Genomic DNA, 24,932 nt, shown 5'->3' with positions numbered 1-24,932 from the left:
AGATAGAACTACACGACGCTACAGAAAGCATACAGCAAGGCGTCATAACACTTCAACACACAGGAGGGTTTTCAGTGCACGGATGGGCATGAGGAAAGAAGGACCACACTGTCCCCTATAGGTGGCGTGGGATACTTCTTTGAAACTACACAAGCCAAAATTGTTCTTCCTACTGCAGCACTTAACAAGTACATTGTGATTGAAATGATGCATAGTGTATCTATACATATCATAGGCTTCAAGTATTGTACAGAGTATTGAGGAAAAAACTGTGTTGGTAAGTAACGCTGTAATAATACAGTATATCACGAATGCACTTTTCCAGATATATAAGCTTTACTTGGACTCCTTTTAAATGCCTCCAGTAGTCGTTCAGTGCATTAAAAGTCCAATAGTTGACACAAATGCCTTCCACATAACTTTCACTGACACATTTCACACCTGCTCTGACATAGCAGTCAAAGACCATCACCAGTCTGAGTGTCCAAATCCAATTTCTATTCTCAAGTACTCCGTTCAATTTGAAGCCATGTTGCTTTTGAGTGTTGTCCTCTCAATTTCGAAAATCTATGGTAACCGATTTATAAACCCTGCTTACTGATTTAGCCAATATTTTACTACAACCTCAATCATTTCACAGCACTTTCTGGAAAAGTAGTCCTGATGTCACAGAACATTTAATGGACAATTTACAGAATTTTCCATTTTACAGTTTAGCTTGTGATCTTGTTGCAAATGTTGAAGGTATTTCACATTCTGCCTAAAGTGTCTGGTCAAGGTCAAACAAAATATCACTGCTTTTCAGGGTAATACAGAGGTATATTAACGAACCCATGGTTGTTTTTGAACTTACATTTAATAGTGTGCGTCAGTTCAATGCAGCTAAATAATTTTTCTCTTGTTCTTGGACACTGTTTACATCAAGGTTTCAACTGCTTTTTCCCTGTTTTCATATTTCAACTTTTTTTTTTCATTGCAAGATGGTTGATCACATTTGTAATATACTATGTCCACTACAAGCATGACTCAAAAGCCACTGAAAATCTATAGGGCAAGGTATAAACCATTTTTATTTATCACAAGTATATTTTATTGCCCTCGTAAGGAGGATAAATGAATGAATGCATATTTTATATTTTGTAAGGGGTGATTAATTGAATATACGTGATCTTGCTGCCACCTACAGGACAAATTGCGGTGGTCTGATCTTGACCAAGCACTATTTTATGCGTTGTATTATTCAAACTCTACTGTTGGAGTCCATTTCAAAGCTATATTTGGGATACTCCCATAGTGATGACAAGATATATATTGTTTTCAGATTGCATGTTACGGCTACCAAAAAATGTATTTTCCAAGTAAGCATAATAATTACCTGTAGATAGAAGTTATCCAGCGTAGGGTGTATTCTGCCTTTAGCCTAAAGTCAGGTGGGATATGCTCCAGCACTCTGTGACCCTGACAAAGATAAGAGGTGTTCAAAGTGAATGAACGAATGAAATGGCATGTACTTATTTGACAACATGTATTATTACATGGTTACTTGTCCCAGCACTTATGTACGACTTTAAACGGGCATCTTTGAGATTGCTGATTTGCCAGACAGTGATTTATTTCTTATTGTACGAAGATCTGCTATGTAGAGGTCATTGACAAAATATTTGTCTCAGAGTTTTACACCACAATTGTTTTGTTTCCACTAAACAGATTTGAAATATGAAATAACTACCGTTAACGGGGTAGTTATTGCATTGTAGCTCCTCAGACAATAAAGGATATCATGTTAGAAATAAAAACAAAATGTGCTTTCTTGCAATTAAAATTATGTGCAGCTGGAACAATGGAGTTCGTTGTGGTCATAATTTCCAAGGAGAGGCTTCTGAGATCTTGGTTGGAATTAATGAGGCCACTAAAGTGGCAATAGCAAACATCTGTCCAGAAGGTGCCACTAGAGACCAGGCTACTCTATTCTCTGTTGTTACTGAGTGAGGTGAATGACACCCACGGAAGAAACAACAAAAGAGTGAAACTGGTAATGATGCATTGGAAGAATGAAGTCACTTATATGGTTGACAAGAAAAATATAAATATATAGCTATGAGGAAAGCAGTAGGTTGATTGGGATCAAAGAAGAATACAAGATGCATCCTTTATGCTTTTTGTTAGGTCTTGAAAATACAAAAGCGGAGCCCCACTTATTGTGTCCTAATAAGAGAAGACGCAGGATCTGCACAGGGGGAAAAGGATATGTAAATAGAGTGATTTCGGCAGCCCAAAAGTCCTCATTCCTATCTCCTGGCTCTCTTTCATATCAAAGGAAATATGGTGTCCTGTAGTCACAGCTTTCTGTAATGGCAAGGTCCCCCTGCTGTGTTCAATCTTAAAAGTGATCAGAGAGGTGGTTGCTGCCCTTCACATCAATGAATGCAGATAGAACTGTTAGGAAAAAATATAAAAACTTGGGATATAGTGCTATGAATTAGATAAAGTAGCATGGTCATTACTGAGCAACTTCAAAAGAGACTGATGAGCAGTGCTGCACTAATATCTGTCATCTTTGACCCATCTCACTGTTGTACCCTAATGAGGAGAGTGATACATGTTCTACCCTGATGATAAGGCTAAGCCTTTAATAATTACTTTTTTTTTTAAATACACTATTTTAATGAGATATTTTCCACAGTTTGGACAGGTTATTGCTTGATAGTGATGCTTTTTTGGCTTAAAACAATTGCATGAAAATGTTCTCATGCCTTGTAAAAGGAAATGGGACTATAAGAGTACACTTTGGCTTGTTTCTTATTATGAAATATTGACTTTTATAGCTATTATACTATGTAAACATTTTCCCACTGGAGACACACGTAGTATTAGTAGTAGCAGTAGTACTTGTATGTCCTGTGCATACTTTGGGGGTGATGGGATTCGAGGATGATGACGAGTTAAAATCATCGGGAACGGATGAGAAGGGCGTTATTTTGATTGGCTGTGCGGAATAGTCTCCCTATTGTATCAAGTGAGAAAAATTCCTCTCATGTCGCCAAAATACAAACCTTCAAAATTAAAGTGTTGTGAATCACAACCGATCGCGAACGTTTTTTCCATTTCCTATAAACGTGAATCGTGTTATTTTGACTGAATTTTTATTTATTTATATAATTTTCCTTTAACGATGTTTGTTAAAACCACAAATAAATGCGTTTTGGTGGTTAAAGTCTCTCCGATCAGCCGGAAACGGAATTAGCGCTGAATAAAACTTCACTTTGGTCCAGAGAAAGAGGAAAGGATGTGATTCCTGTCTCTCGTGTTTGTCATCAGCCCTTCATTTCTAACCCGTTTATCTGATTGTTTCCTCTCGTTCACCTCGAAATGGATCTCCATGGAAAGTAGCCCGTGGGCACCAGCCCGGTTTTCACATTCGCCTTTGGAGAATGATCAACCGTCCGGTTGTTTTAACCCAGGTAGGTCGACCGTCATCATTGTTGCTGTGTAACGTTTAGATGATGCAGGAGCGGCCCACGGTTGCGCTCGTACCTCGCATGTTACTGCGAGAGCGATTGGAAACGACACGGCGAACGACCATGAATAAACTGCACGCAAAACGAAAATGCATCGTTTATGAGATGAAATGCATGCATATTTTTCGTTTTGAGCCTATGGAAGGTGACTCGCGCCTGGGCTTTTGGCACTACTACTACTACTACATCACCCCTAACTGATTGCAATCAATGTATATACATTTATTCTTTTGTTGTTCAGAAATTGAGAATTAAGGAGACACCTTTTCTGAAAAATATAGCATTTAGATTTAAAAAAAAAATTAAATCATCTCTGTATAATACATTTTGTCATTTTCATGACAAGTATTTTTTGATTGAGGGGAAAAAATTAAAGGCTTATTTTATTTAGGTGTACCCGTGGTCAGATCATTTTATTTAATGTCATTTATGCAGAATCAAGTAGTTAAGTTACTGTATATGGTCTTCCTTTTGGTTGTGAATTCTGAGAAATACATTTACAGTGCATAAATATAGATTTTTTTAAACAAAAAGTAATGCAAGACCAATACAATCATACCAAAGTCCTTATTCAAAACCTGATAATGTTTTTTATAAGGAAAACACAAAGAAAAATGTTTTGGGGGAGTGCTCGGGATATATTTTAATAATATTCAGGAACATTGAGAATAGCACCAGAAACATGGATGCAAATATTTTGTGAAGTAACTAAATAAGGCATTTTCCCAACTAAACATGTCCTATTTATTCAGAACTGTACACTGATGATGTATTTCACATCAAGGAACCAAGTATTTAGACATAGACTGTGTATCATTTCAAAATCCTACCGCAAATGTGGGTTTCCCCCTCCTTTGTCTGGGGAGAATGCATTTTTTTAAAATCCTCTTAAATATCTGAGCAACAAATGACCTATAAACACTCCGTCCTCTTTTGTTTGAAATCGTGGTTTTTGTTATGCAATCTGATTTGTAAACACATTTTGAGTGTCACTGCCAATACACAATAAATCAGTGAAGTAGTATAGAGGAAAACATTCACTTTTATGCTTTGGACTTTTTCTACTATTTGTAATTGTGGCAGCATTCAGGCCATATCCTTAAGGGAAATCCTATTGCTGTCCCACAACTATTTTTTCTTGAATGAGTATGAGAGACATGTTTTATAATGAAAGTTACTCTCTCACTGATAGTAACAAAGGGTCATTATGCCCCCAAGGAATCTTCTTTAACTCTTTTATCACATTTACATGTGACTCATGAGCCATGACTACAAAGCTTCTCATCTGTCAGTCCTTATTTGCATTGCCAGTTTTTGACTATCAGTCTGGAATTGGTAATAATGTATTGCATTTGTGTTATTCTGGGCTACTTTTTCTCGCAAATTCTGGGGATACTAACATTGCAAGATTGTTGCATGGCAAACATTTAAAATCAAAAGTTTTTTATCCACATATACAGTATGATATAGTACAGTGTAGGGAGTCTTGTTCAGTGCCAAACCCGGCAGTATTTCTGTAGGACTTCAGTTCATTTTTGTTTCGCAGAGATCGTATGTTACATCGTTATCATCAATGAACATTAGTCAGGCATCCCATTATAAATCATGAAAGCTTAATCCATGAAACTACCTCTTCCGTTGGGAGATCATGAGCAGATCCTTTCTTTGAACAAGCTTTAGGCTTCCTATCACTCTGGGAAAGGTTAATCTCGGCCATTCATGACTTCATTAATCTATGTTTCAGAATGTATTACGCCCATCTTGCAGTACCTTTTCAGTGTATTCCTTTTTTACATAGTAAAGCACTTTCGTACAGTCATGTTTCTTCCATTTCCTTGCCTTACCTTCATCTGTCAAAATTATGTTAAAAGACAGCATTCCAAATGTTCAAAACAAAATGAAAAATAATATCTACTCGGTTAATAGGCAGACTTACTAGGTTGTATTTATTATTTACCCTAAGCACACTTTGCCAAAAGTGAAAAGCCAGAGTATACTAGGAATAATACTAATGGAGCACATTGTACTTTATATGGACCCATAGTTATTTCATGAACACATCCCAGCTATGTCCTGAAGTTTCATTTCTTACCGCAGGCTATTTGCTTTGATGTCTTGACAAAAGTCAGCTTTCAACCAAGAAAGGGACATTTATCCGCTATGCACCGAGGGGCACAACAGAGGGAACAGAGTGCCACTGACGTATGGCAAACTGTCCTCCATTACTCTGCCCTTTCATAGATGTTTACAAACGAGTAACTTGTGCAACGGGACCGACATGACCGACAGAACGTATTCTGTGATGCTGCTCCACTTTCATTTTTTTTCTGTGCTCATGATAATAAGCCAATGCTATTGTATTAACCGTACAGTTAAGTCCATAACAATTTTCATTTGAAATAGAGCTGCCATAGTTTTTAGACTTCAGATGTACAACATTGGTTCAATGATAACCGCTTACAGAATAATGAACAATAAGTCAAACAAAGGCTACCTTTGGAGATAATTACTGAGCTATAGTAGAAGATAATTTCATTTCCTACAGGCAATCCCTGTCTCCTATACTGCCAGTTCTGCTTGTGTGCTCAATGAATAATTATGTCAACTTGAAGGCAATTATACTAGTTCATCTTGGGAATTTAAGAACAAGGAAGGACAACTGAATATTTCCCTGGAGAAGGCTACACGTGTGTTAGTTAGTGTATCTAGCTGTGTCGCCCTTATAATGTGATACTTAAAGCCTAATGAGAACTATGGGGATTTGAACCTAATTTTTACCAGTCCTTTATTTATCATAATGCGTACATGTTGCAATTTGCATACACTAATGGCATTTGCTAATTGGTTGCATGTAGTTGAGGCACACAAATATGGCATGTATAATGAAACAGCTATTCTCTTAAGATTTTCAAATCCAGTTTATACGAATAAAATTCAATAACATCACACAATACAGCCTACAGCAAATAACATTCATTCATTTAAATGCATTCGCACCATGTCGATGTTTCAAGACTAGATTTGGCATTTATTTTAAATGTGGTGATCTTTGTCAGTTTGGTGGTTATTCAAAACCCACAATGTAATCAGGTGTTGCTTGTATTTAATCTTAAATAAACTCACCATTTTTAATCGGGTTAAATTAGTTCGCAATTTGAGCTAACTAATTTTCACATTTAAAGCTGCTGACTTTCTACAATTAAATTAAATGTGTGGTATATTATGTGGGACACACCCTTTTTTTTTTCAGAACCAATATTTCATGCCACAACTGAGCCCCAACACTAGAAGTGTAACAATAATAAATGGAGCATAACGCATAATGAATTATTTAACCATTTGAAGTTTTCCCCACTGTCTAAATTATTCATTTTAGATCTATACTTATGCATGAAACATTTTACACATTCTAAACTTCCAGTTTCTAGAACAGAACACCTTATATGTTCTAGGTTGACACTGCCCCAGGACGGAAAGCAAACTCCATTTTTGTATGTTAACATGTTTGGTGTGCTGGAAACTTTAACTGTAATTGTTAGGCACACTAGTCATTCAATATCTCATACAATAGGACAAACCATAGAACACTTGTTCACAAGAAAACGTATCTTGTTCACACTAAGTACAGGGAGGAAAATGCTAAAGTGTATATAGTAGAGGCTCCCTGTTTTAATACCTTTGGTACCTTGTGTGTGGATGTTTTCTTTGTTTCAGCAAAATTATCATATTTTTATCTGAAAAAGATGAAGTATGAAAATATGACATTGTTTCCCCTCCCTCATGATTGCATATAAAGTGCTATTATTGATCTACATCTGCTGCATTCGCTCCCTGTGTTTTTGTGTTCAGTGATTTGTAACTGGGCGCCCTTCTCCTCCTCACATTTCCCTCAGATTTTGGTCTGCTTTGAGTTGACTGGTCATTATGCTGATGCAGCTCTGTAGTATCAAGGTCAGTGTACAACAGCCCCTCCCACCAACTGCCACCCACCTTTTTCATTTGCCTTTGCCTGCTTCACTTCACTGCCATCCAGCCAGGATTTAGCGAATTCTCTTCTCAGAATACTCGGAGACATTCTGTCTGTAAGAAAATTCAAGGGTGAAGCATTATTATTCCAAATGATTTCGATGAGAACAATTCCAAATCAGTTAGAAATCCATGAGCCGAATCTATTTTCATGCTGCATTTCCTTGGTTGCATAGTGAGCGACCAAAGCATGATTTTTTTTTTACTTTGCGTGCCTATACTCTGTATTTCCTTTCCTAACTGCATTCTCAAAGTGCTTCAGCACTAAGACTAACCCGTCAAGGCTTTTCAACTCATGCCCTAAAGCTCCTTTCTAACTGGAGCGTTCTATGATCAGAGAGCCTGGGATGAAAAATGTTCTTCATTTCAACTTAAATGTATTCACAGGTATCATGTTAAAGAAACAACAATTACATGAATCATTTCACAATATTAAAAGATTTAGCTATTTATGATGAAACTACATACATTACTAGAAAAAATAGACAAAACATGTGGCAGTGCTTCATTTTTCAACAGTTATTGCCAGAAATCTGGAGTTATTTTGTTTTCTTACACTGAGATGTGAGACCAGGATAAATGACACTAGATGGGTAAGCAGCACAAGACAGGCACAAGTAAAGGATGACAAGGAATGACTGGAAGACACGGGGGGGACACTCATTTTGTGGGTGATTTTTTTGTTATTATTTTTTCAAGTTTGCCAACAACTAAACGGAAATTTTCACTGTGATTCTCGTACTTCTTTTGCTATTACTGAAGGCTTCTTTCTCTGTATTGTTTTGCAGAACTTGTACCAGACTCGCCTTTTTGGCCTGGCGGCCATGGCCTCGCCAACTCGCAGCAACCAGAGCCGACAGCGCTGTAAAGATCGTCACAGCTATGGCCCAGATACCTATGCTGTCAGCGGTCTGAACCAAGAAGCCTTCATGTTGGGGTTGTCACGGTCAACCAGTGACAATGATTTGGTCTCCCCAGACACTCGCTCCACCCTCACTGTAAGCTCTTCTCACTATACGCTAGGCCAGTCTGAAGACCTAGTGATTGCGTGGGACATCAAGGAGGAAGTGGATGCCGGGGACTGGATTGGAATGTATCTTGTTGGTGAGGGAGTGTGAGAATGTTATGGTTGTCAGTCTTCATTATTTACTGGCCTTTTTCCCAAGCGCTTTGCCTGAAGTAAAGATTGTTTCGTAACAAATTATGTAAGAACAGCTATTGGCAATGTTTGAAAAAATGTCAGACTGCTCAAGTACGAAAATGCTATTCCTTTCACCATATATAAGACATGCAATAAAATGTTTTAATGGCTAAAATCAAGTAATGATTGAAATCTTAGTTTTTGTATCTCTTTTCAGATGAGCCGCTATCTGAAAATTTTTTGGATTATAAAAACCGAGGAATCAATGGATCTCATAAAGGGCAAATAGTTTGGAAAATCGACTGCAGCTCTCACTTCAGTGACTGTAAGTTTGGGTAATTTATTTGATTTTTTTAGCAACTTCTCGTCCCAATTTTATATGGTATTAATCTTGGTATAATTACTTTTGACCGTATTCCTCAGGGCCTCTTCCTAGTTCTTTGCTATTTTTTCAAAGAATAAAACTAAATAATTTAACATAGTTTTCGGCTCCACAGATATTAAAAAATGTTCTAAAAATGCTCTATATTAACATATTGAAACCCCTCTACCCCCCATCTCTACCATGTTCGACCCACAGCTGAGACATTGGTCTGCTTCAAGTATTACCATGGTGTCACCGGAGCGCTGAGAGCCACGACACCCAGTCTAACAATCAAAAAGGGACCGGTTCCTGTGAGTGTAACTTGAAGTTAAAGCTTTATTATATTACTTATTTTTTTGCTGCTAATTTGCAGACCTTGCTTTAACGTCATGCTGCAGTTCCATCGTTTATCTCACTTTACTCATCCACTGCTGCGGTTTTACTAAGCGACAGTTGTGCCTTCAGCTTTTCCCTCTTGAGCACCGCTGGCAGTTATTTGCCAGTGAAAGATCACGGCCTTGTCACTTCAACAGCTAATCGCATTGGTTGCTCGGTGTGTGTGGCACTCAGACCCGAGGGAGTGTGTTTAACCTTTGTGAGCAATTGAGTCTGTGTGCTGCTACTCCTCGCTTGCAGCTGATAAGACATGGCTGTTACAGAGGAAATTAATTGTACACCAACGTTCGGTATCATCACTTGTAAATTCGTTTACACTCGTCCCCGGAAAAAAAAATGGAACCATTATTAATAAGGATAAAAACGTCCGTGTTACAATGTGATCCATTTGAGATGCCTCTGATATACTCAGCTTTTTACCACGGGAAATAATTAGTAACATACATTTAAAGTTTAAAGTGATGCTATAAGGAAAGGGCATTTTACTCTTAACTAACCATATTGTAGAGAAATGACGTGACACCAATGTATTATTTCTAGGACATGATTGTACTTACCTATCCTTCTTTTATACTCTTAATAATTGAATTGTAGAGATTATTGTTCGAGGAGTGGGCACGATCTGCCTTTTTTTGCTTTCCGTTGCCATGTTGTCTGAAGTTGTTCTCCCAAATGTTGCATCAATGTAAAACACAGCCCTCAAATTCCCTTTTATATTCTGGTCCAATCTGCCTACGCACATCCATCTGCATCAAGCACACTCCATCTTATCTGGCACCGATCAGACCAACTCACTTCAATTATGAGGTCTTTCTGTCAGAGCGGTCTCATTTGGGGAAATCTCCATGACAAAGCGGATCATGATCATTTTTTTATTTCATTAAATTCATGCACCACTCCTGACAGTTTTTGGCGTAGTGTGCTGAAATCAAAGGATTAGGATGGCAGCGAAACTTCTTAGAGGCCAAAGGAATATTTTCATATCTTGCAAATCTGTAATGAAAGTAGGTCTTGCCGTTCCGAAATGTTTAGCAGTTAGGGCCGATAGTGCGGGAAGGGATTGTATTTCCATGCATGTCTTCTCAAACTGCTGCTGCGGGCACTTTGGAAATGCTGATGGAATGAGAACTTGATCTACGCTCGCTTCTTCAGCACAAAGGAATAAAAATAACAACTGATAGGAGAACAGGAAGGTGGAGTCATGATAAGATAGGCCAGTCCAGTATAGGTGGATTCAACACATTTTGGCGAGAGAGTCAGAATTGGATGAGGTGATTTAACATCAGAACATAGAAAGAGGTGGATGTGTAGGACGTGTTTGTTCCAGTTGCTCAAACTGCTGCCTTTGGGGAAGTATATCTACGTATGCATGTGATGGATTGCATGTGTCTTCAGCTGGGACTGCTACCTGTCAGTCATCATGAAAGGAGCAGCACTAAAAGGATGAGGCTCTGCTGGATAGCTTGGGTAAAGCTCAAACTGTACTACTATTGTTTTACATAACCTCTTTATTCGACTGAATAATTTGAAAAACAAAATAGGGGTCATTACATTTCTATTGCTCTTTTACAGTGTTTTAACTCTTATCATTACCAATAAATGTAGTTGTTCTAACAGTTGTACTCCCAAAATTTGGTGTTTGTAGAGACCAAACTTGATTTCTATACGTTGGTATATACTGCTTAATCATCAATCTGAATTATGTATAGTACTGTACCTTTCTACCTGTTAAAATTTTCGAGCAGCATGTTAGAAACACCATGAGCCATGACATGGCTTCAAAGAGATTCACATTAAATAACAGCAATTCCGTGAGCTGACATGACCTTCACTTTTTTGTCTTGCTTCATCCACATAGACTTAGTCAAAATCTCTGTATACCAGAACCAGGACACCGTCTTGGTGTGTTTAGGGATTATTTATCTTTTATTTGTGAAACATTTTCTGTCTTTTCATCATTTACGAAATTCTCTTCTTACATACATGTTTAAATATCCACAGAGGTTTTTATATATAACAAGTGTTGCAGATGATGATGTTGAAATTATTTGATTCATCTCTTGGATAATATTAAAGGACATCTGTGCTGACACTTTCAGGCAGTAGTAGCCTAGGCAGATTAGCATCTCATTAGACTGAATTACTCCAAACATCTGTCTCTTTCTAATCCTTTTGTTTCCAGTCCTATCTTTGTTGTCATTTTTGGTTCCAGGGAATTGCATAATCCTTCAGAGCCCAGTTGGCATCTTGATTTAGGGAATATAGCTTTACAGAAGTCTGATTCACCATCACATTGTGTCCCCATTGATTACACATGTCAACCTTTCTCATAACTTGTATGGTTTCAGTCATTTCAAAACTTTTTGTGTATAGCCTTAACATCTGATGGCACTAAGAGTACACATTCAAGGGAAAATAATCTCATGATGTATACCAAATCACACAATTTTCCAATTTATTGAAGAAACATTTCAACAGTAGTGTGCAGTGATTATAATTAAATACTCTCACTATTGGGGCGTCTAGGTTAGTATATTAAATTGATGCTTACCTCTAACGGATGGATGTGAATGTGGAGTTGATCTCTGCCGTCTTTAATCCAAGTTTGGCACATAATGAGGAACTTTAAACCTACAAACATAAACAGTTTAAGTTTTTTGTTTTTATACACGCACTGAGCTACGATGAGGAGTTCGAATGGAACACGCTGATATTTACTAATTACAAGTGCACATGCGTTTGGTTATATAAGAAACAAACTGTGCGATTGCAAAAACTAAACATTAAGTGCATTATCGTAACTGCACATTAATCAGATCAATGTACATCGCGTGGATTTTATGAAATCTGCGCGTATATCACATATAATGCGGCTGTGCGCGGCACATGGCCAGCCCATCTGGGATCGGACTAAATACGCGCACCAGATTGCGCACAAATAAACGCTAAATTCGATGTGGAATTATGGTAAACTTGGGTTATAGCGAAAAATTTAGAATATAGCGTCGCAAGGGAAATTAATATATAGGCAAAAGCATCACTCACGATTTCGATGGGCGCACGCCAAAAAGACATTTGTAGGAAGTATACTAACTCAATGCACCTGTTGGATGTCACGTGAGAAACGATCATGACGCAAATCTACGTCTGCTTCCGACAACAACAACAAAGATAAAAAAATAAATTAATAAATACAATTTTAAAAAAGATTTACATAACTCTAGCGACCCCTATAACTTGATTTTAAAAGACATTACCCTGCCAAACCCAGTATTGGCATATATAATTTTATTATTCGTCATCAAAATTGAATTGGATCTTTAACTGAAATCAATACAAGTAATTACCAATTTAAAAGGCAATAATGTTATGAAAATATACATGAATAAGCATGCATAAAGAGTTGAATTTTAAAAACTCAACTACATCAATACACATTGAATTGGTAAATGTAAGTAAACAAACCAATATGTTGGCATCACACTGCATAATATTTGACTGAACAACAATATTTACAATCTCCACCACTTCCTGTTCTCCCCATCGATTACACCGACTCTTCTCTTCCATCTCCCCTTACTTTTCTCCCTTTGCTGCCCTGTTTCAGGATAATTAAGGCAGTGTATTGATCACTGAGCTCTCAAACAACTGAGATTGAGGCTTAGAAATAAGATGCCAGAACAGCCCCCAAATTGCATTCATCTCTCACGTTTTGTCTCTATTTATTTCTTAATACTGGTGTGCCTGCAGTAAAGACTATTATGAATTTCATATTTATGATTGTGCAGCTGTAAAACTGCGTATGTCCTTCCTTCTCCAGGTGGTAAAGCCAGTAGTTAGTCCTGAGGTCAACCAAGGAGGAGGCAACAGGAGACTCATTAACTTTTCACTCTCAGGTGGGAAATGAACCTCTGTCTCTTTATACTCGCATTCAGTGACCTAGAATCAATGTGACTTACACACTCTTGACCTCCTCAAACAATCATAGGGACATCTCCAATTGTTATGTTGTCTCTCTAAGCCCGTAAGAAAAAATCAATGCGCTTGGTCTCCTCAGTCCAATCAAGGACTCTTAATTAATTGTTTTAGGTGGAAGTACATCTATTCGGTTGATGTGTGTACACGTCAGAATCAACTCTTGCCTCTCAACGTGCGTCATGGCGGTTGTAAATCTAGAGCTTTATTGTGTTTGAGTAAAACTCATTTGCACAAAAGGAGCTTTCCTATAATCTCTGTAAACATTTACTGTCATACTCCTCTGATGTACTCTGTGTACTTTTAATTGTAGATCTCCAAGCAGTGGGTTTGAAGAAGGGGATGTTCTTTAATCCAGACCCTTACCTCAAGCTTTCTATACAGCCTGGAAAGCATAGCATTTTCCCTTCGTTGCCACACCACGGTCAGGAGAAACGCTCTGGTGTGGTTTGCAATACAGTCAACCCTCAGTGGAATTCAGAGGTACACACTAATACTTCCATCTGTGCTCTTCATTGTACCTGTCAAATATGTTCCACTTAAAATCATGCACACGCCTCACAGACGCCAGAGATTCAAGTGCTGTTACTGAGCACGTAGAGAACATTTGGAGTGGAGTGCTGCTGTTAAATACATTTCGATAGTCTCTCATAGATGAAGAGTAAAACCAATATTTACATTCATTGTCATGTCACGTAAATGTAACAGGAGGGGTTTTGTTTTCTTGTTGATTTTGTATTTGGAAAAGCATCCTAAATTATGTTTACTAAACTAAATGTACTACAAGAGTGGAAGTTGTTTATTAAGGTACATAGTATCACACATTCACCTGTGTTTGTTTCATCATTTCTTGCAATATGAATTTTAGAATCGTTATCCCATATATTAATGGAAAGTGGGATGTCATTCTTCCTTAGTCACCCTTTACTTAAGGTTAGCATCTGCATCACTCTTCCTACTGATGGAAGAGCACATTCTTCCTCCAAAGCTTCTCCCCACCCTCGTTTATTGAGTTTGTCTCTCACACAAACACACATGCAGCCGCCTGCTTCTTCCCTGATTCATACTTCTAAATTATTCACTCCTTTTCCTCTCCCTCCTACATCTCCCAGCACAACGCGTCTTCACTAACATCCACTTCTTCAGCGAGGCAATGCCATTTGATGTCATTTAAAATGCAAACAAATACATATTTAAACTTCAGGCTCTATCTTGTGTCTTTTCATTCCCTCGTACTGGCCCTGGTGCTTATTCAATACTCCATTTTTATTGTGCATTCAACCAGCTGCACAGGTCACGCAATAACTCATTTAAAGCAAACCACATCAGACAAGCTAACCTAATATTATGAGCACAAACATATCATGTATGCCTCAAATCTAATGACACTGATTGATCTAATTGTTACAATGCACTTTGCTGTATTTGTCTGTTTGTTCAGAGGTTTAACTTTTTATCACTACCCACGGACGTTCTGGAGATAGAGGTCAAAGACAAATTTGCCAAAAGTCGGCCTATCATCAAGCGCTTCCTAGGGAAGCTTTCTGTGCCTGTCCAGAGGCTGCTGGAAAAACACGCCATTGGGTAAAATCTCCTATTATTTATCATACGGATTAATAGTAGAAATATATAACACGTGGTGTCTTGGGGGCAGCTGGGTTTATTTTAAAATAAATGTGGACCTATGATTTTTTTTTGCTGATTTATTGTCAACAGGGACCGGGTTATTAGTTATTCCCTGGGTCGCAGGCTGCCCACAGATCATGTGTGTGGACATTTGCAGTTTCGTTTTGAGCTCACCTCCTCCATTCATCCAGGTATACTTAATATATCTCTTTATGTCTCTCTCTTGGCTTCTTAATGTATAATAAAATGCACTGTGTTTACACAATGTACATCCCTGTGCTCACGTTAACACAAGATAACTGTTAGAAAGGCGATAATGACCAATTAATTTAGGTAATAGCAAAAAAAAAGCTACTTAACTCTCTGACATCTCTTCTTGTAATTGTTCTACTTTTCACAAAGGAGAGTTTCATATTAACTAAAAACTGCAAATTCATTTGACCATCAATTTTAGTGCTTTGTACTCGAGGTAGGGAAGGAACATATTATGTACCCTTGGTTGGAACTGTATATTAGCACAGACTGAATTATTTTTTTTGTAAGGTATATTTAAATTTAAATGACGCACCAGAACAAGCATGAAACGTTTGTCATGTTTTTGCTGTGTCAAGTTTGCTGAAGTTGGCTATATAAGCTGTACACTATCTACTTTATAGTGTCTTTTTGTGTGGTGTCCCATAGAAATATGTAATCAAATATTTACAAAAATACAAAGCAAGTGCTCGGGTCGCTTACGCCGTAGGCACCTATAATTCATCTTTGTCATAATTTCTTATATATCAAATATTTTTCTTCTCAGATGATGAGGAAATTTCACTGGTCATAGAATCTGCCTGCCCTGATGGAAGAGTCAACCTAGATGACAACAATGCTGGTGATGCCCCCGATGATGACACATTAAGCGTAGGACACGACATGCCCGAGCTGCCTTTGGATATCCCTCCCGACCCTGAGACCCCAATTCCCCAAGCCACCGCATCTGAAGAGAACCAAGCTAGTGAGACAATGGAGCTCGGGGCATCTCCTGAGGTTGTGATGGAGGAGGAGGAGAACACAGTGAGAGAGGAACAACATGCTCCAGAGCCTCAGGTTCAGAGTGAAGAATTGGTCGATAGCATTGTAACAACAGTTGTGTGTGGAGAATTACAAGAAGGGCACCAGGAAGAAGAGGAAGTAGAGACAGAAAAAAATATACAAACTGAAGATGGAATAACATTTGAAAGAGATGTCGAGAAGAGCCCAACACATTTAAAAACTGAAAATGCTGTGGCAGGGAGTCCAGTCGATGAGATGACCGCTGAGGGTAATGTCACATCCCCGGATATACTCACCGAAACAACTGAAGTATCACCGGGAGAAGCAAGCAGCAACGGTCCCTGTGCCTGCATCTTCTCACACTACAACTCCCCAGGTCCCGCCCGGCGTAAAACCCGCCCTTGCTCCCTGCCAGTGTCAGAGCTAGAGAACGTGATCGCCTCAGCCTGCGGTGAGCCGGAGACACCTCGATCCCACTACATCCGCATTCATCACCTCCTCCACAGTCTTCCCTCAGCGCAGAATCGAGCCCCCAGTCAGGAAGACGAGGACATAGAGGAAGGAGAGAACACAAGCACAATTCAGGACAATAGCTCTACATCACCAACACTTAAAAACTCCAAAGACACTGAAGGGGACGGTCAGGAAGATGAGGATGAGATTACCCAGTCTCCATCTCAGGTAGGTAACACTGTAAATTTTCCCTGTGTGAGCGTGAACGGTTGGCTGGGATAGGCTCTAGCAGCCCCGTAAAACTTGTGAGGATAAGCGGTTTGGAAAATGAATGAATTCCTAAAATGTATTTTAGGTCGCGGAGTGCCCAGGCCCATGCTGTTGTCGCTCCCTCCCACGTAGCCTCTCCATTGAACGCCTCTCGGAACTCAACCAACTCTTGGAAGGTGACGGCGGAGTTGACGTGCATGCGGCCGTCAGAGGGATCGCCCTCTCATATCTTGAAAGCGAGGAGGGGGATTCCAGTGGTGGAGTTGGGAAAAGAAACCCAGGGGGCAGCCATAGAGCCAGAGGAGAACACGAGTGCGAGTTCTGTGACACTTCCTGCTACAGCACCTCCTGCTACAGCACATCTTGTTACAGCACATCATGCTACAGCAATTCAGGCGAGGCCAGGGGCCGCATCTGCAGTCACACGCGCCTGTCCTCCGTGGACAGCAATCGTCTCTCCGGCAGCACAGTGTTCTCCTCGCAGGACGAAGAGGAGGACGAGAGCACCTTTGATTCCGGGCCAGATGTAAACAACTGTCCTGAGGGCCAGGAAGTGGGTGGGGCAGGTGGGGAGAGAAGGAGTGGACGATGGAAGGAGGCCACGGGAGAGGAGCATGGAATATCCGCTGGGGCAGAGTCACGGGACACCAACAGCACTAGTAAGTGATGCAAAATGTCTTGGTTGCTGTTTTCGTCTTGGTAGGACTTTAAAACATCTTTAAAGATTATCCATGTCGCCTAGATTTACATAAATTTAACTGTAACAGGAAGATGTGATATGCACCTACATCGCCACTACTGTGGCTTGTCTAATTTGAAGTGCCAGTCATGGTTAAAATTACACCTGAGATAAACTGAATTAGCATTTCATTAAAGTATACAAATGAAAGACGTTATGAATGGATGGATTGCAGTTTTACTAATTTGGAGTGACAGTGAATCCACAATTATCTGCAAGACGTGTGTGAGTGCGGTGTGTGAATATGTTTGTATTGCAGATTGTTACATCTTTTAACATGTTGCATGTCCCACTGTATTATATCTTAAACTTACTCTGATTGTTTCGTTCTCTCGATGACTTAAGATTAAATAATTAAGTGCCCTGAACATTTTACACTAGAAACATATCTAAATTGAAGAATTGCTTCTGAAAGTGACTGCATAGACTTTTTCTTTATTGTGAATGTTGCCAGTCATGATGAGTGCCATGGGAAAGTAGGTCGCAAACATAGAACACTTAGCACACACCATCTCTGCCTGGTTCCCCTCCACATTTGTTCTTTACCCTTCTGTTCCCGTCAGAATAAGTCAAGGTGTGCCAAAACTGTGTTTTAATTTTCATTACTTGTGTTTGTGCTTTTTTTATGTTGGATACTGAAGGCCACTATTGGCTGATGGCTTTAATGAAAGCAAATTCAGCTTAGTGTTTTCTTTGAAAATAAATTGAATGAGTGGAAATAGTGAAATGTTTTTTTCCACCTTGTTTAAAGGCAATTTTAGATCGTTCATGGTCAATTAATTCTTTTGCCAGTTTTTCATCTTTGTCTAATTCATTGACATGTTGCATGCTGCCTTATCAATTTTCTTTTCCAGACAGACATTCACTTTCATTTCATTAGCATTTGGTAGCAGTGAATTTTGCATACATTTTGTCCTTTATGGACCTTTTGTCTATTGGGTGGAAATCGACCTTCTCTAGACTGCTCTGACAAAATTAGAAGCATTGAAATTGTGTGTTTGTTTTAACTTCATTCAACACCTCCCACCCCTTCACTTTATTCTTACTTCTCCCCCAAACATTGCGTTTGAATTAATCAAAGAACATCGCGATCCGATAAATCATAGCTCAAACTATTGTAAACTGTGTCCTGTAGGCTCAGGCTTCTCACCTCCCGTTGGTCACCCGCCAGTCCTTCTTCCCAGCTTTGACCTTAACCATTTCCCTGCTGCCACTGACCAAGCCTTGCCTCCAAGTAAGCACAAATGCATCTTACTATGGAGTCACAAGCCAACAGCTTGGTTCCCATGTGTTTCCACGTGTCTTGTTGTGTTTGAACATATCATTTATTTTGTGTTTGCTGCCTCCACAACCCTTCTTTGCCATCCTACCATAAAAATATATACTACTTGGTACATATTTTTACCATTTTGGTGATACATTTGAAAGCACAATGACAAACATGTCCCAGTTATCTACCAGTGCACTGAATTGCGTTGTATCTATGGCTCTTTATTAAAAATTTAAAGGCTGTGACGTATTGTCCATGAATGACTTGTAATGGCACATTAGTCATCATTTAGAAATTTCTGTCAATCTTAAATATAAGTATTCGATGAGAAATTAGCAGCTTCCATTACCTGACTATATTTTGAATTGGAGTTAATCCAACCTGTCACAAATGTCAAATGCCTGACAAGGTGCTACTATACTATACTATACAATGATCTCAAACTAAGATTTCTGTCTCCCGTGGCTCAGACTGGGAAGCACGCGTCGACAGCCACGGCAGAGTGTTTTACGTCGACCATGTCAATCGTACTACGACTTGGCAAAGACCGAGTCACAGTGGCAAATGTCACCATGGGATTCCCCGATCAGGATCCAGTCAACAGATGGAGCAACTCAACAGAAGGTCAGTCAGAGTAATGATGTGTTGTCATTTGACCTTCACAATGAAGATGTCCATGTCCAAGCTAACTTCAGATGTGTTAAGTACCCTTATGCAAGTCAGTGCTAAGCATTTCAATAGTCATTAATAATTTGACAGGTACCAGAGCATCCAGAGAACCATGGCCACTGATGGAGAAGGTGTCATTCAGAGGTTGGAACGGACTCCGAGTGTAGAGACAGACTCCGATGCTCCTCCAACAGCCCCAGGTTAGATCCTCATCCACAGTACCGGAACAGCACTGCAAATGTCTGTTCTTTACACCCCCAAGGTCCAGCATCACCTGTAAATCATCAGAAGATCAGCCAGCTTCTCCAATCACCCGCTGTCAAATTCATAACTCATCCAGAATTCTTCACGATGTTGCACAGTAATTATGTAAGTTCTTTCCATCTAAGATTTAGTGTTGTTTTTATTGATCAAACCATCTAAACCTTTTCCTTTATTCTCCCAGTCAGCCTACCGATTGTTCACTGGCAGCAGCTGTGTGAAACACATGATCCTGAAAGTGCGCCGTGATGCCAAAAACTTTGAGCGTTACCAACATAACCGGGACCTGGTCGTCTTTCTCAACAAGTTTGCAGACACTCAACTGGAGTTGCCACGGGGATGGGAGATTAAAACTGACCCCCAGGGCAAGGTAGGAAACTTCAAATTTGGAGACCATCAAACTTTATATACAGTCAGGGCAGCCGAGTGGTCAGCGTGTCGGCCTCACAGTTCTAAGATCCCACGTATGGACCCCTTTGCATGGCTTTTCTCTGGGTACTCCAGTCCCTCCCACCCCAACTCCCAAAGATATGCATGGTAGGGTGGTTGGTACGGAAGGAGTATATACAGTAAATTACACTCACAAATTTAGCTTGTACGATACTATTTGATTTTTTTCCTGTGTCTTGCAGTCTTTCTTTGTAGATCATAACAGTCGAGCAACAACCTTTGTTGACCCTCGAATCCCTCTTCAAAATGGTCGACTACCAGGCCACCTCGCCCACAGGCAGCATTTGCAAAGACTACGCAGCTACAGCGCAGGAGAGGTACAGAAAACTTCTTGGATTCATGCCAAAAATGTACCTGTGGAATTCAAGCAATGCTATACGGAAACTTTGGTTCTTTTTTTTTCAAAGGCTTCTGATGTGTCGAGGAGTCGCGGTGCTTCTCTTATGGCCAGACCGCCCAACAGCCTGGTTGCTGCCATACGAAGTCAGCATCATGCTGACCCGCAACACCCCACTGCTCCATGTACGCAAGGCCCTCACATAAACTATTTTCTTCATCTAATAAAGTATAGTATTCATGGAGTATGTGTTGAGCTAGTTGGCAAATTAACAAGTTAGTGTCCATGTACTTTGTCCTCACTAATAAGAAACATTAAGTGTGCTAAATGAATGATGGTCTTCTGTTGGTAATAGGCTCTACTAGGCAATTAAGGATGCTTAAATCAGTGCTTTTCTCTCCTCTTTTTCTTTCTAGCATACAATGACAAGATTGTGGCTTTCCTTCGACAACCAAACATATTTGACATGTTGCAGGAGCGGCAACCCAACCTGAACAGAAATTATGCACTTAGGTATATTCATTTGATTCCAACATTTAGTTGCAATATACAACATTTAAAATATAACATTTTGTTTCACGCCAATAGTTCTGAAGTTGTCTGTATAATATCTGTAAATGTACATTTGGAGTCTAAAATGTTACATTTGAGACTGTCTTTGCATTTTTAGAGAAAAAATACATTACATCCGGTCTGAAGGTAGCCAGGGTGTTGAGAAGCTGTCGTGTGACGCAGACCTGGTCATCCTATTAAGGTACATATACCCACTGTATTATAAAATGCCATCTGATTTATTTTATTTTTATTTTTTGCGCGAGACATGAAATGAAACACGCTCCATGTTGTTTGGACCCTGTGTTTTTTTGCAGTCTGTTCGAAGAGGAAATTATGTCATATATTCCACCTCACCCCATCCATCCTGGATTTAGTTTCTCCCCTCGCTGTTCTCCTGGCAACTCCCCACAAAATTCTCCTGGTAGGTCTTGTCAATTTTGTCATTTGGCGGTAGTAATCCAACTTTTTGCTGCCTTCCTAAATTTTGCCTTAGCTCAACCTTGTGAAAATCATTTCAGTTGATAACATCATCTATTTGTGTTTGCTGTCTATGTTCAGGCTTACAGAGAGCAAGGGCGCCGGCCCCTTACCGTAGAGACTTTGAGGCCAAGCTGAGAAACTTTTATCGAAAATTAGAAGCAAAGGGCTACGGCCAAGGACCAGGAAAGATTAAGTAAGTGATAAACATACACAGAAACATACCCACTCAGTGTGGTGACTGTCATGTTATCCTCATTATTGCAGATTGCTGATAAGGCGAGAACACCTGCTTGAGGGCACCTTCAACCAGGTGATGGCATATTCCCGGAAGGAGCTGCAGAGGAACAAACTCTACGTCACGTTTCTGGGGGAGGAAGGGTGAGACATGCATAAATAACCACAACATATTCTTAGAATTTTTGTCTGATCTGTAAAGTAGACAAGCATTTTGAATTTCTTTTGATGTCTCGTTTCAGGTTAGATTACAGCGGACCCTCCAGAGAGTTTTTCTTCCTTTTGTCTCAGGAGTTGTTTAACCCCTACTACGGCCTTTTTGAATACTCGGCCAACGATACATATACTGTTCAAATCAGCCCCATGTCAGCGTTTGTTGAGAACCATCTGGAATGGTAAGCCGATTCTAAATTAGAATTCATTTTTTGCTCATGTAAAATGTCTGAATGGTTACAATGTAGTACTGGACAAGTCGCAGAATTAAGAGGATATGCAGAGTTATGTTGGTGGGAGGGTTAATTCGATTTTACATGATTGTGAGCACCAACAAAATATTGCAAATTGAAAAGATGAAGTCTGGTTTTGTTTGTGTCCAGGTTCCGTTTCAGTGGCCGGATACTTGGCCTGGCTTTAATCCATCAATACCTCCTTGACGCTTTCTTCACCAGACCATTCTACAAGGCGTTACTCAGACTGTGAGCATATCCGACCATACCGGTCCAGTTAAATCTGCATCCATACTGGAGTGGAAATGAAGATGGTAATAGTTTTGAATTTTCAGGCCTACGGATCTTTCTGATTTGGAATATCTGGATGAAGAATTTCACCAGTCACTACAGTGGATGAAAGACAATGACATCACAGACATACTGGACCTCACATTTACCGTCAATGAGGAGGTCTTTGGTCAGGTATGCCGACTGTGTAGGAATGTAGTGGAGGCCCACACACAGGTTGTCCAAAGCATTGGTCTCCCACTGTTCTTGTACCAATCACCATGGTCACCTGGAGTCCTCCCTCTCTTCATGAATATTTAGTCATTAAACTCAGCTTTTGGTGTGTATAAACAATAAATACTATTATATAATACTACAATACATTATAGCCAATGCCTTCCTTTCCAGGAAAATGTAAAACATCTTTGAGTGATATTTCCAATGCTGTGACCAGGTAACGGAACGGGAGTTGAAGTCTGGCGGGTCCAACCTACAAGTGACTGAAAAGAACAAAAAGGATTACATTGAGAGAATGACAAAGTGGAGGGTGGAAAGGGGGGTGGTGCAACAGACAGAGGCACTGGTTCGAGGCTTCTATGAGGTAAACAGTTTTGCAATCAACGTGACATATATAATACATATAAGTAAAGAAGGGCAGACGTTTGAATTTTTGTGCTTTTTCCATCAAAGGTGGTTGACTCCAGGCTGGTGTCAGTGTTTGATGCCAGAGAGCTGGAGCTGGTTATCGCCGGAACTGTAGAGATTGACCTCACCGACTGGAGAAGCAATACAGAGTACAGAGGTGGTGCGTGCTTTTACTTGACAATTCCTGATGTTTTTGCTCAAGGTTTCCAATGTTTCCGCGGACTGTCAATTTTCTAAAGTACACTTTCTTCAATGGCTACTCATTAGGTTACCATGACGGCCACATTGTAATGCGATGGTTCTGGGCCGCGGTGGAGCGTTTCAACAACGAGCAGCGCCTGCGCCTCCTCCAGTTCGTAACCGGGACATCAAGCGTGCCGTACGAAGGATTCGCCGCATTGCGCGGATCCAACGGCATGCGACGTTTCTGCATCGAAAAGTGGGGCAAAGTGACCTCTTTGCCCAGGTAATCATCCGGTCTCGCCGAGTTTTTATCGTGTTTGTGCAAAACATTTCACTAAACTTCTAATGGAAACCTCAGTGTCTCTTAGTTTTTAAAGGTTCATCTTTAAATGAAAAATATATCTTTCTCAGGGCCCATACTTGTTTTAACCGTCTGGATCTCCCTCCCTATCCTTCGTACACGATGTTGTACGAGAAATTGCTGACGGCGGTGGAGGAAACAAGCACATTTGGTCTGGAGTGAGACGCGTCAAACAATCGACAAGGGCAAAAGTCCCCTTGAAAAACTTAGCGGAGCTGTCGCACGACAACGCCACCCGGAATTCTTCGATCGCGCGGACTTAGCAAAGATGTCACGTGGATGTACGTAATGTAAAATGAATGTTATGGTACTGTGTAGTAGTCTCGCGTTTGAGGGTCTTTGTGACAGGAAGCGGATGTTCCACTTGCATCAGTTTAAAGGGGGGTGCACGATGGTTTTAATTATCAACTAAGAAGGCAAATGCACGTACCCAGATGCTCATAGCAACAAATATAGCTTCTATATAAAGGTCAACGACTTAACATCTTGTTTAGAATGCCACTTTGTTTTTTTTTGTTTTTTGGAATCCTTAGTTCTGTGACTTAAAAATTGGAAAGCAGTTGAAAGCAAATGAAGTGTGATTCATAAATTAGAGACGTACTTTAGATCAGTTACTGTGACAAAATCATATTTGACATGCTCAGGTATATTACTGGACATGGTTATATATAAAAAGGACGCCAAAGAAACAATCACACCTGGTATTTATGGTAGGATGTTTTGAAAGCTAGGATTTGGGAGTGACCAGTGGAAGTTTACAATCATACTGTCAAAGATTAATATAACAGTAAAGGAAAACAAATTATATTTATTCAGATAATTTAGATTTAGAGCTAATGAAAGCACTTCAGTAGACGAGGTAATGAAATAAATTAATCGTTGTGCGTCTGAACCACTTGGAAAATAAGCCACTGATATACAAAGCATTTAAGAAAGCCATTTTCCCTCCCCTTGTTATGCAATCCTGATAAGTTGAATAGTTTTAGAGCATTTTACAAATGGGTCATGGCAGTATTGTAGTAATTATTTAGATAATGAAGAGCTCTAAGCTCAAGCAAGTCTGTTTTTCCAAGAGACAACAGTGATTATTTTTATCATTTTCGACTTGCCTATGCCAGGTTTTATGTGCATTTTAGAGGGGAAAAAAGTACCAACTTGTGTTAACTAATTCTAGTAAAGTAGCTGACCTCTTAAATAGCTTGTCTAAAATTTGGATGCAATCAAATGA

General features: G+C 39.6%; 1 protein-coding gene and 1 long non-coding RNA gene across 7 annotated transcripts in view; one reads left to right on the top strand and one right to left on the bottom strand.

The window, feature by feature from the left end:
* The window catches only part of LOC144091430 (uncharacterized), a 202,581-nt gene extending 189,988 nt beyond the window's left edge, over positions 1–12,593 (bottom strand). For all 4 annotated transcript variants that reach the window (XR_013305700.1, XR_013305701.1, XR_013305702.1 and 1 more), the window contains exons 1-4: positions 12,491–12,593; positions 11,997–12,076; positions 7,509–7,598; positions 1,376–1,458 (exon numbers count right to left, since the gene is read on the bottom strand). This is a non-coding gene — a long non-coding RNA (uncharacterized LOC144091430). The remainder of the gene's footprint in view (positions 1–1,375; positions 1,459–7,508; positions 7,599–11,996; positions 12,077–12,490) is intronic.
* Positions 3,280–24,741, top strand: LOC144091427 (E3 ubiquitin-protein ligase HECW1-like). 3 transcript variants are annotated; one of them, XM_077623725.1, is made up of 30 exons: positions 3,280–3,461; positions 7,368–7,469; positions 8,333–8,648; positions 8,903–9,010; positions 9,266–9,360; positions 13,266–13,341; positions 13,734–13,903; positions 14,862–15,004; positions 15,137–15,237; positions 15,846–16,762; positions 16,890–17,463; positions 18,679–18,777; positions 19,284–19,437; positions 19,573–19,682; positions 19,745–19,851; positions 19,928–20,113; positions 20,376–20,510; positions 20,601–20,715; positions 20,947–21,043; positions 21,201–21,284; positions 21,400–21,506; positions 21,644–21,758; positions 21,830–21,943; positions 22,042–22,194; positions 22,396–22,494; positions 22,581–22,710; positions 22,970–23,116; positions 23,206–23,320; positions 23,428–23,626; positions 23,755–24,741. In XM_077623725.1, exons 2-30 carry the CDS (start codon positions 7,443–7,445, stop codon positions 23,864–23,866), a joined length of 4,905 nt encoding a protein of 1,634 aa, XP_077479851.1. In that variant the 5' UTR covers positions 3,280–3,461; positions 7,368–7,442; the 3' UTR covers positions 23,867–24,741. The 3 variants fall into 3 exon arrangements, with proteins under 3 accessions (XP_077479851.1, XP_077479852.1, XP_077479850.1); XM_077623726.1 differs by lacking the exon at positions 7,368–7,469 and having other exon boundaries at positions 23,206–23,317; XM_077623724.1 differs by lacking the exon at positions 7,368–7,469.
* Positions 24,742–24,932: the final 191 nt, after the last annotated feature.

Source organism: Stigmatopora argus, chromosome 17 (genome assembly GCF_051989625.1).
Source record: "Stigmatopora argus isolate UIUO_Sarg chromosome 17, RoL_Sarg_1.0, whole genome shotgun sequence".
NCBI classification, from domain to species: domain Eukaryota; kingdom Metazoa; phylum Chordata; class Actinopteri; order Syngnathiformes; family Syngnathidae; genus Stigmatopora; species Stigmatopora argus.
Note: the sequence above shows the minus strand (reverse complement) of the source record. Positions and strands in the feature narration are given on the sequence as shown.